Source organism: Apodemus sylvaticus, chromosome 5, assembly GCF_947179515.1.
Source record: "Apodemus sylvaticus chromosome 5, mApoSyl1.1, whole genome shotgun sequence".
NCBI classification, from domain to species: Eukaryota; Metazoa; Chordata; class Mammalia; order Rodentia; family Muridae; genus Apodemus; species Apodemus sylvaticus.
Window position 1 is genome coordinate 109169257 of NC_067476.1, and position 18532 is coordinate 109187788.

Here is an 18532-nt window from a genome sequence, read left to right on the forward strand (position 1 = left end):
TTGAAAACAATTGTCGATGGCAGGATGTATGGAAATTGATTTCTAACTGCCTGGGGACCTTCCTCCCTGCTAGCTAGCTTATACAGTGACACTCTGTAGACTTCTCTTGCCCAGTGTTTGGACCCTGCATGCTACAATACAACTTTCCAAACTGAAAATGAAATCAGCCTGTATGTCCATCAGTTGTCAGATAGAAAAGGAGAATGTGATGTGTACACGCGGCACTCCCAGGTAGAGTGACTGTGCTCGGAGATAGGGGAAGAAACATGAAGGACATAACACCTCATTCTGATTCTCCCGGTAAGTCCACAGCCTAACTCTTCTCAAGGAAACATCAGACAATGCAAACTGCAGAGCATTTACAAATGATCTGACCACTAGTCTTCAAAGTTATTACAGATGAAGAATGACCACAGAGCCATCAGAGGTCAGAGACTACGGCGACAGAACAGCGCAGTACCCTGTGGAATCCTATGTTGAACATCAGAATAAAGAAAGTTATTAAAGAAAGATAAACTATAGAAGTCTGAGCCACACCTATAGCTTAGGGAATAATTCTGTATCCATGACAATTCCTTGTAACATCACAGGGGCATCATGGTTATATGTGATCCCACATATAACAAGTCAGGTTGAGCAGACACAGGCACTGTCTCCGCAATGTCAATGCTTCTGGAAATCTACAATTGTTTCAAGAGATGACATTCTTTTTAAATTAATCCTGTTTAAATCATGAGCTTGATATTTTTTAGTGCACATCAATTATTTCCCTGGAAACCAAAGGCTGTGGATTTATTGTGAACTAATTCAGAGTAATGATCTGTTATCCACAAAGGCCTGGCTAAGAAGGGTATTTTATACTCAGCAGCTGAAAAGAATCCATTTGGGAAGATGTTTTGCAATGAGTTCAAAAGAACATCAAACTTCCATATACCCTAAGACTCGGCACTCTCCTTTTGAGGATACAGCCTGGCTAGGCATGATGGCACAGCACACACCTTTAATCCAAGCATCTGAGAGTCAGAGGCAGGTGGATCTCTGTGAGTTAGGTAGGGACAGTCTGGTCTGTACAGTGAGTTCCGAGTCAGACAGTGAGACCCTGTCTCAAACAAACAAACCAAATGAAATACCAATAAAGAACACACTTTAAGGTCATAAAGAAGAATTGAGAATTAGAACTTATGAAAGTTTGCTACTGCTCAAGGTGAAAAGAGAAACAATGTAATGGTGTGTACTGGTTGGTGAATCATGGCATGGTCTATGTTAAAGCGTTACAGCTGTGAAATGGGACATTTCAGAGAATAATCCAAAAACAAGATGCATACTCACGAGACAAAGTTCAGTGAGAAACTACGTTATAAAGTTACACAAAATTGACTTCTATTATTTTTACCAGGTTAACATCACTATGGAAACTGTAGGTGAATATTCATTTTTTCTTTGTACTTTTCTGCTCTTTCCAAGTTTCCTATATGTCAACTTATGTCTGCAGTTCTTCAAGAGACTCCCCTACAGGACTTTGCTTTTGAAGACTTCTGAACCTCATGAGAAACACAGCCCACAGCTAAATCAGTTGTCCCAGGCTCAGCACAGACTGTTTGAAAACTAGTCATGGATATGTCTAAAGACTGCAGATATAATCTAAAAAAGCAAGTCAGTTTCAATTATTCTTTTTCTAATGGTTGGACACACCCTGACAAACTCTTTTATGATAGGATCAGTAGAGAGAAAATTCCCTTTTATCATCTCCCTCATTTATTCAATACTCAAGAAATGGCCATGTATTACTGTAACTTACCACAAAGATGCCCTCTACTTCTTAACAATTTGCTCAATAATAAAAAACAAAACACAGAGGTTGGATCACCCACCACATCAGTTGGGTGCTGCAGGTGTTAATGGACCAGATGTTTGCGTGAACCCTAGCTCACCAGCATCTAACAGAACTGTACTTGAAAACAATTCAAAGCCCAGCCCAGAGCACCGAGGACTCCCCACTCAGAAGTGTCATTTGAGCCTCTTGAATGATTTTTAGTAAGTGTATTGCCAAATAAGTACTAGTTGTCACTTCAAAACCTGGGACTTATTAAGTCTGAAATTATAGGAAACTTTTGTTATTCTTGGAAATGCTTCTTCTCCAAACACAAGCAGGGAATAAAAGTGTGGCTTTTTTTCTTTTATATACAGTATGGGACAGGGTCTTACACAGTAGTCCAGCTTTTAGCAATCCTCTTGTTCCAGTCTCTTAGTGCTGAGAAAACAGGTATGTGTCACTCCAGTGGGCTACTTTTTTTCAGTACTTAGCCTTGAACCCATGGTCTTGAGCACAGTGGACAATCACTCCACCACTGAGCCACACCTCCCACCCCTAATCATTTTTTCTTTATACACAATACCCAACTTAAATAAGTGTTGCTGTGTTTCTATAAACATAGATGTTATAAATTCTTAATACTAATTCATCACATCTTGTTATTTATTAAAGATTGCTGACTTCATTTCAGAATGTGCAGTTAAAAAGAAAATCCCTAAGCTGGAACAATGGCCTGGTGGATAAAGTACTTGCTGTGTGTGCAAGAGGATCTGAGTGAAGATCCCTGCAACTTGTGTAAAAGTACAGACATGGTATCACACACCTGTATCCCCAGTGCTGGGTGAGCAGAGATGGCAGATCACAGGGGCTCAGCAGATAGCCAATCTAGTTGAAATGGGGGGCTCCAGGTTTGATGAGTTACCCTATCCCCAAAATTAAGGTAGAGAAACGATTGCAGAACACAGCTTCTGGCCTCCTCCTGCATTGTCAAAGGCAAGTGCACCTGCACACAAATGTATACACACACACACACACACATACACACACACACACACACACACACACACACACACGGCAACCTCTCCGTGTCCCCTACCTCAAGAAGCCAAATCAGCTGACAGTGAACTTCAACTTATATAAACTTGACACACCAAAGCAGACATGCTTTAAGGAACAGAGTTACCTGTACACTGACCACAATGACCAAAGATGTGGCCACAGTAACTGCGAAGGACTGGTAGTCAGCAATGTGTTGCCCGTCTTCTCCAGCCATGTTATAAAAGGCTCCATAGGGAATGAAGAAAAGAGCTAACGAGGTGTAGATTCCATGTGCCACACAGATGAAAAATCTTCGCTTGTTAAAAAGGAGATTCAGTTGTCCAGGTTCATAGAGCTGAGGACAGTCCACGCTGTTCTGTTCACTTACGTCCTGGAAACAGTGTAACTTCAGAGAAGGGGCACTGGGGAAGAGTCAGAGAAGCCCTGTATTCCCTATCCCTAGAAACAGACAAGCTCATTGCAAGCACTCTCTTCTACCTTCTAGTCCCTGGGCAGGAACAAGACGTTCTGTTGGTTTTTATTCCCAGAAGAGCCCACCTGATTATAAATGATCCCCAATTTGCTATGTGAGGCTTCCGTCCCTGAGAGAGACAGAGGAGAGGTCACACAGATCTTCTGTAGCAGAGCCGGGACTCCACTGAACTTGAATGCACCTATTGAAACTCAAATCAAAATCTGTTCTCTACATCCTCCGCAGGATGCTGTGGCTGATGCCGCCTCAGAAAGATTCCAGCACATTTGTGGATAGCCGTGGACCAGAAGGAAAATGCTAATTCAGTGTGTGGTAGTGACCCGGAGATGGTTTCAGAGAGCTGAGGAGTAAGACTTGGCGATTTGGGGATGAGGTGAGCAGAAACAATGAGGGAAGGAAGGGACACCATGTGGTGTTCAAAGTGGGAAGGGGCTGAGACTAAACGCTCAGTATCTCAGTGATTTACCTAAGTGAGAATTCAGTAGTAAATGTCAACAAAGCTCAGGAGAACAGAACCGGACAGAATAAGAGGCTCCATGTTTAGCAGCCACAAAGTTCTAGAAAAAAACTTACCTGAATTTTCTAAAGTTTAATGAACATATGAATCAATGGAGCAGAATCTGCATTTCTGCCTAGCTGCAAAGTGATGTCAATGACCATCCTATGAGCATCAAAACCAAGGGCCGATACCAAACGGATGGCTGGCATAGAAGACTAGACAAAACCAGAAGACCAGCCAGGCAGTGGTGGCCCACGCCTTTAATCCCAACACTCAGAGGCAGAGGCGTTGGATCTCTTTTGAGTTCGAGGCCAGCCTAGTTTACAGAGCTAGTTCCAGGACAGCCTAGGCTACACAAAGAAACTATCTCAAAACACTAAAATGAAACAATACAAAACAAACAAACAACAGAAGACCATAGGGGGAGAAGTGGCCACCATAGATGGGGAATTCTGGAGGAGGTCCATTTCTTCCTCATCCTTGTAGGATGGCCCAGACTGTATAGAGTGAGGTTCAATGAATCCTGATACATTCTCTTTAAGAAGTCCTTCCTAGAGACATGGTTGGATACAAGTGTGGCTTCTCCCTGTCCCGGTGGCTGGTGTCTTCATCTGCACAGGCTTTAAAAGCACACAGTGCTGAGCTGAAGGTCTGGCAACAGATTGATTTGACAGTGCCGTGCTGTTATCAAACCTGAGTCTTGTTTTCTTCATCTCCTGAAATGCGAGCAGTAATGTCTCCCTCACAGAGACCACTGTCTGTGACAGATGGTCGAGAGAAGTTTCTGCAACATTCTTTCCTCATGTTAAACAGCCAATTATTATCTAAGCTAACATAATATTAATAAAATAATGATAATGGTAATAAATGTAGCAGTCCAGACTCAAGTGAGTTTGTGGTGGTCTTGGTTCTGCCACAGATTGGCTGGCTGCCTGGCTAGCCTGTCTGGGACTAGATAGAACCTCCCAGGTCTTGCTCACCCACAGACAAAATAAATGACACCACAGATAGTCCCTGGGGCCCTGTAGCCCAGCACCCATGACTCTGCCCTAAGCCTAAACCCAAGGCAGCCCAAGAAAAGAGCGGAACAGCCATTCAACTTGATGGCAATAACAAGGCTTCTTGTGTTTTGTTTTGCTTTGCTTTTTGCAAATTGCACAATAACTGTTTGGGCTTTTTTTCCCCCCAGAACTGCTTTATTTTTACTATGATTCCACATTGTGGGCAGCTACAAAGCACCGAGAAAAGAAACGCTTATAAACATCAGCACTTGGAATAGCGTGTGCTTAATCCTTTACATCTAAGGTCTTTTGAAGTTCAGTGCTTTGTGCAGATGCCCCTCTTACATATGGACAGGAGACTCAGAACCAACTACAAAGTCGAGAGAATGGAGAAGGGAGTGGCCTCGCAGTGTGAGGATGTGTATTATGCAACAGATAGCTTTGGGCCAGAAGACGAAGCCTAGTAAACAGCTCTAATAACAGATCGGAGAAAGGCTGGTCTCAAAAATACTTTGAAAGAAAAAAAACCTTTCAAAAAGTACTACACTTCAGTTGTGCCGTGGAAACTCTTGCTGGCTGGGTCTCCACTTCCCCAGAGGCAACCAGACTTCCCCGTTTGCCAGGAAGTACATTCCAGACCAGAGTGGGCTATGAAGCACCACTCTTGTAACTGATCTTTCCCCCTGTGTCTCACACACATAAACACTAGATAAAAGGCCATGTTCTTTCTCTCCAGGACTGAGGGCTTGTGTGTGCTCGCCTCCCTTAGATGGGCCATGCAGCAGCCTGGGTTTCTCTTCTGCTCTGTGCTGGCCAAGGAGGCTCCACTGTCTGTGCTGCTCTTTTAAGTGCTGCCCATTTTTCCTTAACCCTGCACGGTCCTCTCCACCTGCCAGAGGCTAACACGGCACTTCCCCATTCAGTGCACGAACTCAAAGGCATTTTGATGTTTGAAGCTAGAGCAACAGCTTCAGGAAAGGACCGGACAGAGAGCACCCTTCAGAAGAGGCTTCATTCGAAGAAAGAATATTGTTAACTATGCAGGAACGGACAACTCTGGGAGAGCACCCACCGCTGTCAGGTCTCCAAGAAACCCAGGACAAGGCTCACGCAGTACCTGTGGCTCCTGGTGGAACTTCTCACTCGCCCTGCCTTCAACTCCTCCAGCCCAAGGGCTTCGCGCCCTTCCCCACAGCTTCTCATTCCTACTCAAACCTGGCATTTCAGCCATGTGCTCTCTTGGTCCATTTGCGCCCCGCCCCTCTCGCTGTCCCTCAATGCCCCTCCATGGACCAGTTCAGTCTGGGGTCTTCCAGATGCCTCTGACTGTCCTCTCCCACATATCTACAATGAAAACCTTCCCCTCCACCACACCGTGGAGCCACCATGCTCTCATTTTCATTTAGCCTCCACAGCTAGCATGATGCAAAGCTAAAAGAGAGACCTTAAAGGCTCCTGAACAAAGGGTTTGTTTGTTTGTTTGTTTGTTTGTTTGTTTGTTTGTTTTGTTTCACTGCTATAGACTCTCAAGGGTATGGCAGGAATTTCCGTATTGCATTATTTGGAAAGCGACATAGTTCAAAGTTATCTTTGTCCTGGGCAGCAGAAGAGGAAAGCTCCCCAACATCCCCTGCCAAGTGTGTGAGCTCTAAGAATCACAGAAGCGGCCTGTCAACTCTTGACAGACTGCAGGGTCACTGTGACCTGATCAGAGCTGGGGAAAGCTAGAGATGCTGTGCTCTAACATTTAATGGGGGGAAAGGGGAGGAAACAGTAAAGATAGAGTTACATAAGGAACAAAAGAGCCGTGGATCCTAGCACTGACTCTTTAGATCTGTGTGTTTATCCTGTAGTAACTGTAGAAGCCAGGACATTCGAGAGGGGCCCTTGGTGGGGGAAGAACAAGTAATATGAAGGGATAAAGAGGAATGATGGAGAGGAAGGTCTAAGCGGGGAGGGGATGCAAGGGTGGGCAGAAGAGAGGGTGGGCAGAGGGATGCCTAATGCTAGGACAGTTTTAAAGCCACATAGAAACCTACTGTTTTACAAGCTTTCACCACAAAGAAGGGGCGGGAAGAGAGAGAAACATGCACACTTAGAATTACCCTTCTTAGGGAATAATGCTTCTCCCAAAAGCCATAAGTTGGCAAATAAAAATCCAAGTAGTAGGCGTGGGATTCCTCCCATTGAGCTGTTGGTCAGGACTATCCCAGAGAAGCCGGGAATAGTAAACTACTGCCACTGCTCTTGGTTGGCCCCCGCCCCACCCCACCCTTGTTAGTGAGATTCTAATGCTGAAGACACCACACATTTTGGTCATTGAACATGGAAAAATCAAGCTGGTTCTGATCGGGACAATTTCTCCCTGAAGGCTAACACTCACATTTCCAGAAGATTCTCTGCAGGCCACCAAAGGAGAAAAGTCATCAACAGTCTTATCAGGTTGTGAAACCCTCAAGCTGCAACAACAGCCTGGCAAGATATACCCATGGGTACAACAGGGGCATATATACTCTAAAAGTAACAAAATACTTCCTGATTGGATAAGATCTGTTCCACAGAAGGCAACTCATCATTGGAACAATACCTCTGTCTAATAACCCACAGCTGGTACAATCAGTCCTAGAAGTGAACCTACTAATTTTATTTTGATAAATGGACACAGACAGTATCAACCTGGTCTCTAAATATGTACTTCTACACCCGTGGATTAATACAGTTCTCGGTCCTCATGAGAGAGGCTTCTTTGTGAAGTAGATGATGTTTAATTCAGAAACTCACATCTGGTCAAAGCACAAAAGATAATGTCTATAGTAGGCTTAGCCATAAATAGGATCTCAGAGGAAAGAACTATAGGACAATGCACTGGACTCTAAGGCTCAGGGAATATTCCAAAAGAGTGGGTGGGATATTCTCTCTCCAAAAGAGAGCCAGAGACCAGGGTGTGGGGAGGGGTAGAGAAAACAACTTCTGAACATGACATGGTCACTGCCCTAGTGGACTCAAAGAGGTTGTGGTTTTCTGTACAAGATCAAGCCAGACACCTTTCCAGATTGGATAAGAGAGGGGCTCATGATGGCAGCTAATGACTACTAGGATAGGGAGGGTCACTGTTTGATAATGTTGCCCCTAATATGTCAACCCTGCTCCCATGGGTGACCTCACATCCACATGTACAATGTGGGACAATTTGGATTCTATGGGTCATTTAAAAAAATGAGAGAGGGGGATCTGGAGTTAAGAGGGACAGTGGGGGTGTTGGGATAGATCTGGGAAGACTTAGGAGTAGGAGTTGGAGCAGTAAATGTGAACATAATACATTGTATGTGTTTATGAAATTCTTAAAAATTAATTTAAACTATTATATTTTTAAAAAGATACAATCACAGAAATTTGAGAAATGCTGGACTCAAATGAAAGGGGAGACTTCATGCATGACTTCGCAGGAACTTAAATCAACACAGCAAGATGTAAGTTCCTCAGAACAGAAGAGCAAACTTGGACAGAGAACCTTTCTGGAGAAGCGGCGGGCAGGGGAAGGGACCCAGAAGGCCTTGTGGCCCATGTAACACTTCTTTCAAAGCTTGCATTCCTAGGGATCTTCCCACGAATCAACCTTCTACTTCAAAGCTAGCTAGCAACAGCTGAAGGAGTCAACAGAGAAAGAAGGCAACAAATAGAGCAAAAACCACATACCTGGTCAAAAATCCCCATGGCTAAAACAGGTAGCGATGTGTAAACGATGTTAAAAAGAGTGATGAACCACTGGTCATAGACAGTCTGAAAAGAAGGGAAAAGAAATGTCCATGAGAAACACTGTCCACAGAGTGACCATCATTGTCAGGGAGAAGTAACTCAGAGGGCAAGGGCAGGGACATGAGCTCTCCCCACATCCTGCCTCTGATCTGGGACTGTGGCCTCTCTAACTTCTATCTCCTTATCTCTAGGTATTTGGTTTTTGCTTGATTTGTTTCTTGCTGTTTTTAAGACAAGTAGCCCAGGCTGGCCTCAAACTAGAAAGCTATTCTCTTGACTCTGGCTCCCACGTGCTGGGATTAAAGCATGCATCACCATGCTCAGCTCCATCTCATCTCTGCGGGCTCATCATAGCCTCCTCGCTGTGTGTCAGTTGGGGTGAGATGAGCTAATGCACGCCGCATACTTGAGCAACACACAATACAGACACACGGGAGACACCGGACTCTTGCAGTGGGTTACCATTGCATTTTCCAAGTTTTTAGTGGCTTATTACAAGTTCAAACCCATGATCTTAGTGATATACAGAGAATGTACTAAAGCATTCCCAGAAAAAACACACACACACACACACACAAATGAGCCTGTTACCCCTATATTATATTCAGATCTTTTCTTATGAGGGACTTACAGCAAAAGGAGCACAGATATCAGTGCTCACTGCACTGGATGCAGTAAGCAAGACAATGAAAGCATCCCCTCCCATGTGCAGCCTTGCACAGGGGTTGGCAATGCAACTCAGTGATTGAACACTTGCACAATGTGTGTGGAATCTTGGATTCGATCTGTAGTACTATATAAGCCAGAGGTAGAGCTACAGGCCAGCAATCACTCCACCCAGGAAGGTCCTGGTTACCCTCAACTACATAGTCAGTTTGAGGTCAGCCTGGTTTACAAAAGACTGTTTTCAAAAATCAAACAAAATATTTGTATGAGTCCCACTAGTAGAACAGAAATTATGTGTGCATTTTGTTGATGTCATAGAAAGATGGAGAGAGAATCTTTCAGAGTCTCTTATTATTGGGAGATGCAAACATTAAAATCTGGACCTCTGGCTCCTAACCAATGACCACCCTGATAGCATTCATTCAGTTATATTTCAATGTGTATTGAGACATAGCTTTGCATCAAATACTAGATTATAGGTAGTAATTATTCAACATGATCACTCACATAGAAATTTATCAATAAGTACAAATCCTCCCCATTATCCCTTCTTCTTCACCTCAGTGCAGGGGAAGCCTCCCCGCCTTAGGTATTTAGTCCCAGCAAGACCTTCTATCCCACTGAGCCCCGACCAGGCAGCCCAGGTAGAGGAAGGGGATCCCAGGGTAGGCAGCCTTGTCTTTTATTGGAATCACTGTTGTAGTTCTGAGCTGAGGACAGAGGGGCAATGGGTAATGGGGGAAAGGGTTTGTAAGGTAGGGACTGAGAGGAGAGAAGGGAGGGGTACTGTGATCGGGATATAAAGTGAATGAAAAAAATTATTGGGAAAAAGGAAAAGACTCTGGATCAACCTATCAGATTTTGAATGTATTCTGAAGCACACTGCCTTGTAAGTGCTAAAGCAACTGTAGATCTTTAAAACTGAATGAGTTAGAGATGTTAATGTGGGTTCTGCTGAGTGACATAAATAAAATGACCTTTTAAATTACATCCTACAGATGTAAATTATGTTAATGAGAAAATATTCTAGAATCTTTAAAGGCTAAAATCTGAATTTAAAGTTTCCTATTCTTAGCAGCATCGTTTATTTTTGAAATGAGGGTAGATTTGTTAAAGAAAAAGAAGTGGAAGCTACTCTTCAGATACCAAACCCCAACCAACAGTGCTCCATGGAGCGTTACTGAGCTTAAATAACTCAGACAACAGTGCTGCCGGTCATCAGACTCAGAGATTTCAGTGATTGGATCCTGTGAGGAAAAAGGTACCTGAGCATTAGCACCACTGTCAACTAGATCTCAGGGGTGAATGGGATGGGGAAAGGCTAGTAAATGTGTGAAGAGATGTGGGAGGAAATGTGGGAGGAGACGTGTGATTCAGTTTTCTACCAATGGAAACCTGTGGGCAAGTGGACCATGCCACCAGATAGAAGAACTGGTAAAGGAGCGAGCTCAGACCCCGTGAATCTCAGAACTGAGGATGGTCGGAGTGGAGCCATTACCTGCCTACCTCTACCTGCTCTGGAACAAGAAACTACCAACTCTCCACCTATAGGACCATGACAATCTTTCACTTAGCATAAAACCCTGGAGTTCTCCATGCTAACGAGGCATCTAGATAAGCCCCAAACATTCCAGCCATGAGCTTCCCTTCCTGGTCATTCCTGTTTCACCCTGAGGAAGGTGCCATTAAGCATCACACAAAGCAGTTTCCTCATCAGGGATCATAGGGGGTAGGGTTGCTTCATCGCAAAGAGCCCCCTCTATACTCTCAGCACGCATTCAGGAATTAAACCAGGTCCTACTGCTGTCCCAGGCTTTACCTTCCGCTTTCTGCCTGACTTGTGGGCCCCTTGAGGGGAAGCTTGAACGAGGACCCCCGGTCTGGACTTCCAGTGGCACAGCAGCAATGCCAGGAACCACAGCAATAGTCCCAGACTCTGGTGTTTCCCACGCCAGGAAATCACGGGCTGAGGACCACCTGTTACGGACTCTGCTCTGCCTCCCCTAAGCGGCAGGTATACTGGCCGCACTCTGGGCACCCCAGCAGTGAGGCAGGGAGGGGCATGTGAAATACAAAAGATAAACATAGCGTTACATATGTGGAAAAGCTTAAACTTGGAAGGTTCTAGAAGCTCACAATCCCCAGCTTTATAAAATGGATAAAGAGCCCCAGCGGCAGGAGGAGCCTGACCAGCTGAGCAGAAGAGAGACACTGAGCCCATTCCTGGTACCTGCAAGCTGTGCAGAGTGCTCTAGGGTCACAGCCTTCATGAGTGTCACCATGTGGCTTTGTGCTGACACACACAGCCACCCTGTATGTCATCTTTGACCCTGTAAGCAATCCCTTACCCACACTCCTGTTAGTGGCCCCCAAGGAAAATTAATTGGTTCACCAGGACAGACATTACTGCGATTGTTACTTTGGTCAACTGTGGGGTCCATTTCTTGTATAAGTGAACACATATGCGGTATCTCCCCAGGAAAGTTCTCACACAAGAAGGAGGAAAATTCTTTTTCAGTGTATCTATGCTCGTTAGTTTTACGTCAACCTGACACAGGCTAGAGTCATTTGAGAAGAGGAACTTGGAGATTTCTCCCTTTTTGCAACAGCCTTCAGTCACCAAATCATTCTTCAAATTCATGAAGTCATCCTGTTCAATGACTGTCCCCCTACGCAGCCAGTACTCACTCCTCCCACTTCCTGCAGCCCCTCAGCTAGGGTGCCTGTCCTCTGAATGCAGCCTGCTCAGCTTGATTGATCCTGAAGAATCAGCTTGGGGTAGGTGGAAGATTGTTTAGGATGCCTGTCTGAGCTACCCTATTCCCATCCCTTGTTGTGAATGCCACCATTTTCCTCAGGGCCCATTCCCTAGGTGATGAGCAACAGCTTGAAGCAGTGTGGAAGCCAAGAGCATCCACAGGCTAAAACACCACAACAGCCTTTCTCCCACACTGGGCTCATTCCAGGGCTGGATTCCAGGCCCTTGTTAGTACCATGACTCACTACATCTCAGTGCTTCCTAACATTGACCTGTAATTACTTACATCCTGGTTCCCAGCCCCATCCAATCAAGCTGTCAGCTCCTGCAGTCACTCTCATCCAGGAGCCCAAGAAACTAACTTAGAGTCTAGTATGTGATAAGTTACAAATAATGTCATAGAGGGGGTTGGTTTGGAGACATGGTGTTTGCCTAGCATGAACCAGCCACCAGAACTGCTGATAGACAGACAGACAGACAGACAGACAGATAGACAGATAGATAGATATAGACAAACAGATGATAAAATGAAGAAGACAAACACACAAGATGCCTCTTTAGAAATGTATATCCTCATGTTTGCTGTTATAGAGAAAAAAGCTGTATAACTTCTTTTATCTCTCAACATTTTTCTACTAAAGAAAAGGCATTGGAAAATAAATAGGTATATTACTTTAGCTCTTCGGTTGTTGGTCTTCATAATTAGCAGAGATTTACTACTAGGATCAGATAGAAGGGCCAAGGCTAAACATATGCCTGTCTCTGTGTTTCACAGGGCACATCTGGAAGGCAAAGGCAGAGGAACTCTCCTGCCTTGTGGAAATAGGCCTCAGGTATTAAAACCTGTGACGCCATCAAGTCTCAAGATTAGCCTCAGTCTTTCCCATCGCTTTCCAAAGTTTCACTGTATATTTTCTTATATTACTTGACAAACCTCTTCCAGCCTTGAAAAGATAATTGCTTCCATATTACACGGGTTTTTTTAAGCTACATATCTCTGTATCTCCCTGACAATGATAAATTGTCATCAGATAATATCATCTCAAGCACTCAGTGCCAACACTTACACAGTTTCAAATGTGAATTTCCTAAACTGGGCCTCAGCAATTTTTGGAAGGACAACTCATCTTTATTAAAACCCACGAAGGACTGGGTGCTTTTAAAATAAGTTATGGTTATTAACAATAACACACACACACACACACACACACACATACACACAGACACACATGCACGCACACACTAAACTCAAGGAAAATAATGTAAGCTGCAATAGTTAGTCAGAGTAAGGCATGCCCTGCAGAATGAGCCATGATCCAACCTTTATCTAAACTCTGTTAAATCCAGCTGGAAATCTCACCAAGCCAGCTTATGTTTATTTGTCCCTTGGTGGCAGCTGAGTTGGAACATTTGTTGACAGAAGATAGACTCAAGCTTCCAGATGATTCTAGAAGGCAAGACACCTGGGGAAGCATGTTCAAGCCCAGTAGACCAAGAGCTAAAAGGGCAAGAGCTATATGCCTGATCATGCCACCACTGACTCCCAGTTCTTGAGGAACTTGAGGTCATCTTTTATAAAATAAAGGTTTACATTCCCTACCTCTAAACTCTCCAACAGAGCAAAGGATCTACCTCAACATACAGTCTGAGGGCCATCAAGACATCTCAGTGGGTATCTTGCCCATAAACCTGATGACATGAGTTTGATTCCAGGACCAACATGGAGGAAGGAAAGAACAGACTCCTGAAAGTTGTTCTCTTACCTGTTCATGTGCTCCATGGTCCTTGGGCTCCTCCTCACACACACACACAAGATAAATTCTTTAACTATATTGCATGTTTTCTCTTATATGTGGAAGACAGTATTTAAACTTTTGATAAGTTTGCTACCATCTGAATAAACAGAGAGATTAGTACCTAGTAAAGGACAAGGGGTGGAAGGGTGGGGGTTCTTCCAAGAAAGAAGAAATAAAATTTAGTGTTATGGAGACATAAAGGGAAAACCAGAATAAATGGGTCAAGGAGGGAATATGGGAAGGGACAGCTAACATTAAACCTTATGAAAAACCACATGGAAACCTATTACAGTAGAGCTTTGCAGTGATTTGAATAGGACTGGCCCCTAGGCTCACAGATTTGAATGCTTGGGCAGCAAGGAGTGGCATTACTTGAGAGGGATTAGGAGGTGTGGCCTTGTTGGAGAAAGTGTATCCTGGGGATGAGAATTAAGGTTTGAGGTCTCTAACCAAGCCCAGTGGCTCTCTTTTTTTAACTGCCTACAGAGATGGATATAGAACTCTCAGCTCCTTCTCCAACACCATGTCTGCCTGCATGCTGCCATGCTGCCCACCATGCTGATAATGAACTAAACCTCCAAACTGTAAGCAAGCCCCAGTGAAATGATTTCCTTTTTAAGAGTTGCCTTGGTCATGGTGTCTCTTCACAGCAATAGAATGCTGACTAAGACAAGTTTCCAAAAACATACATGTATGAAAGGAATTTAAATGTCATTACCATATAATGGAAAAAACATCTTGTGCAACCAAGTAAAACCCCTAGTGCCAAGAAGGGGTTATATCCTGGTGAGTCATTGGCCAAAGGGGTGCCAAAGAGCGCCCCCACTCCCAAACATTATAAACTATTGCCAAGGCTATTCTCGCTCTCCACAACACGATGGTAAGTAAGGTCCTATTGCTGAAAGCACCACTTACATATAATCAGACAAAAAGTGAAGCTTGTACCCAGCTAGAAGCCTCATCCTACTTGCATTCACAGTGCCAGAATGTTCTCTGCATGCCTCTGGAGAAGGAAGGGAATCATCCCTATCACACAACTACAAAACCTGAGACCCACAAAAACAACCTATGTATGAGATAGACTAGTGTGAGAGCAATAGAAATATTAGAGGGAAAACCAACTAAGTTTAAAATTGGATTTAAGACGGAACCTATACCTGACACAGTACAAGTGGCCAAGAATTTTAGACTGGATAGGTCATGGACCTACAGGAAAACCTACTATTATTATTTTGCCAAGGGAATGGAGCAATAAAATGACTCCTAGTGTCATGTTTCTATATCTAAAGGTCAGTGCATCACTCAGCCCTCATCAGAGAAGCTGCTCAAGATACATGGGGATCAACACAGACACACTCCAGACAATGAGCAGAAAGTTAGAGACTATGCAGCACGATGTCCTAAACGAGAGGCTCTCACATCAAGCTTTTCTCATCAAGGCTCAGGGCTCGATGCAGAAGAGGAGGTAAAGGATTGTGAGAAGTAAAACTGGTGAGTGGTTGGAAAGAAAGGGAGTGTCATCCAGACAGAACAAGAATGATACACATATGAACTTCCAGAGACTGTGGCAGTGAGCACAAGTCTTGCACATATTCAAGCCAGACAACAATACTAACAGAGAGAAAAGGGAGTGGACATAATGTCCCACCCCTAAGCAAGAAGATACTTGCAATTGATACCTACTGGGAGAGGAACTCAGTTTTCTTCAATAGGAGAGTCACTGGGCATATCAACCACACTCCAGGGCAGGCTCCATGCCCAGGAGCAGTTGGCCAACCTTCCAAGTCTGTTTGTTGTGGAATTTTTATTTTATTCTGGGTTTGGGGGGGGGGTAGGCATTTTGTCTTACTATTTTTTGGGTTTTTTTTTTTAATTTATTTTTTGTTTTGGATCTTTTCTGGGAGGAGTTGTCTGGGTTTTTGTTTGTTTTTGAGGAAAAAAGAACATGAAGTTGAATGGGTAGGGAATAGAGATCTGAGAGGAATTGGGGGAGGAGAAAATAGCAAAATAAAATTTATGAAAAAAATTAATAAAAAAAAAAGTTGGCTCAACAAATAAGAGAAATGTGATGGTGGAGTGATTTAACATCCGTTTCACATTTCTACAAATAAAATCATTCCCAGACTGTGAGTTCTCTGTCAGTGGGAATTACCTCCCTCCATTTCATGCAGTGGCCCAGAAGGCCAACAGAGCACCTGCCCTAAACTGGAATGAAGCTAATTGCTGCTAAGCAAGCAAACATGCAAAGACATGGAAGAATGTATATAAGTCTTTCCTCTGCCAGGACTGAACAGAGAAGGAACCTTGAAGGGTAGGCCACTCGGGAGAAGATCAGTAGTAAATAAAAGTATCTCTGTCAGCTCTCTTCAAAAGAGGTGAGGCTTAGGAGCTGAGGAAATCTCCACATCCAGCACATGGCAATGGAGACCAAAGCCACCAAGATAGTTTCAATGGAGGCAAGAATGTCCCCCCAACATAAATTCTCAACCTGCATAGACTGGTTGGTATCTCTTCCAAACATGTTGTTTTCCTTGTATTTGCTTCATTATAACACATTGTCCTTAGAAGAACAGGGCTCGGAGGGGAAGCCAAAACACGTTACACTTGGTGCTAATCAAGGGAAAAACAGTGAGAAGAGACAGAAAGCCTGGCCAAGTCCAGCCCCACCTCCCAGTGGCCCTCACAGCCAGTTCTCAGTACCCCTGAAACAGAGACCACACACAAGGACTTAAACTTCCATCTTTAGTGTGGTTAAATGCAAGCTCTAGAAGGCGTTTCTTACTCTACTCAGCCTGATTGGGGGGAGGGATCCTTTTCTGTGTTCTGCCAATTTTAAAAAATATTTCTTCATGAGTTTGTATGAAATGGAATCTATCAAAAACCCTAGTACATAGGAAACCTCCACCAAAGTTGTGTATCAAGTAAGTCAAGGAGACTCCCAAAATAATATAAGCAGTTGCTGTTACCCTTGGTCACCTCCCAGAATGTGAAGACCCTATAGCTAGAAACAACACACACTTCAGAAACAGGGCTTGAAAGAATCAAGCTGAAACTGATCTTGAAGCCTTCTCTCTGAGTGCTAACTCCCATAATATCTGAAGGTTTTACATGAGCTGTTAAGGGAGAAGAGCACTCAATAGTCCTATCCAACAGTGGCGTCAAGGAGCCACAATGATAGCCAGCAAGGCAAGATCAAAGGATGCAAAATGCTGCTTAAATGATATCAGCACTCTCCATAGGTAAATTTTAGATGGCAGAATGATATCAAAAAGGCTCTAATGTCTGAGCATCAACCACTTCTCCTTGGTGTGAAATATCATACTGCCCTCTAAATCCCTATCTCTCTACCCATCAGGTAGTGTAGATTTTAGAACACATCAAAGAAGTTTCTCTGTGCAGTGGGTGACGCTTAATACAGAAACTCACAACTGATTGAAATATAGAGTGTCTGTGGAGTGCTCGGCCATAAATAGGGCATCTATAACACACCCTGTCTCCCTAAGGAACCACAGAAGAAAAAGGGACAGAAAGACACAGGAGCTAGAGGTCAGGACAGGGGAGGAAGATGCCAGCAAGAAACCAGTCTCCTCAGAACACGAGGCCCTGCACTCATGAACTTATAGTGACTGTGTTTGCCTACTTGAGACCTGCAAAGATCAGGCCTGTCACCATTCCAGCCTGGATAGGAGAGGTGTTCATGACCTACCACAGACTTGGCTCTGGAGCTGTTGGTAGTTGATGGCTGATAGTGGAGGGAAACTCAGTTTTCTTTAAGTCTGTGGGCCCCAGTAGGTTGACCATGTAGCAGTGAATGGCCTTACATCCATGAATTTATGGGCAGCACAAGTTGGATTTGGCAAGTGGTAAGTTTATTTTTAAGTTATATATTTTTAAAACATAAATTTGAGAGGTGGAGAGGAAACAGATTTAGAAGGAGTTGGGATGAGGTGGGTATACTATGACCTTGGGAGATTTTTAAAGAATAAAAAATATATTTTAAAAACTCTTCATAAGGCCTACCTGCTGCCATACCAACATATTTCATAAAAAGCTAAAAGATATGCAAGATGCAATAATTAGTTACTCTATACATAAAAAAAAATTCTAGCTATCCATTTATTTTTATGTGGGTTGGATTCAAAGCTCATCAACACTCAATCACCAAATGGCTATATTGTCCTGGCTCAGGCATAGAAGTATCTTTTCTTTATCAGTAAGACAGTCGGAGAGTGGGAGCCATTCATGGGAGGAATAACAAGGGTGCTTTTTACTCACCTGTGCCGAGAAACCACAGAAGAAGGCAAACCAGAAATGCACAAGGGTGAACGCAAAGTTCTTGTAGAAGAAATAGCATAAGAACTTGCACATTCTGTAATAAGACCACCTTCCATGAACAAGAAGCAGCCGTTGGAGATATCTAAACTGAGCCAATGCATAGTCACTGGCTAAGACTGCTTGCAGTCCTTCCTGGCCACTGATGCCTATGCCAATGTGGGCGCCTAGGAGGGAAAAGAAGACGGAAAATATTTCATCCCCAAAGAGAATTGTAGCATCTTTAAGAAACTTATTGCCCTTTTGTATCAGCCATTTATTGGTAACTATATAGCTGTAATTATTATTAGTTTTTCACATATACCATGAACTAGCCACACAGTTAAGTATTGACCCTAGTTTTACCTAAGAGAAGATTGGGCTGGGTAAAGGTTGGAAAT

General features: G+C 43.7%; 1 protein-coding gene across 5 annotated transcripts in view; it reads right to left on the reverse strand.

Moving 5' to 3' along the window:
• Positions 1-18532, reverse strand: part of Atp8b4 (ATPase phospholipid transporting 8B4 (putative)) — a 192172-nt gene that overhangs the window by 10697 nt on the left and 162943 nt on the right. For all 5 annotated transcript variants that reach the window (XM_052183505.1, XM_052183500.1, XM_052183502.1 and 2 more), the window contains 3 exons: positions 18096-18319; positions 8541-8624; positions 2997-3242 (listed from right to left, as the gene is read on the reverse strand). In XM_052183505.1, the coding sequence (XP_052039465.1) occupies positions 2997-3242; positions 8541-8624; positions 18096-18319 (554 nt within the window). The remainder of the gene's footprint in view (positions 1-2996; positions 3243-8540; positions 8625-18095; positions 18320-18532) is intronic.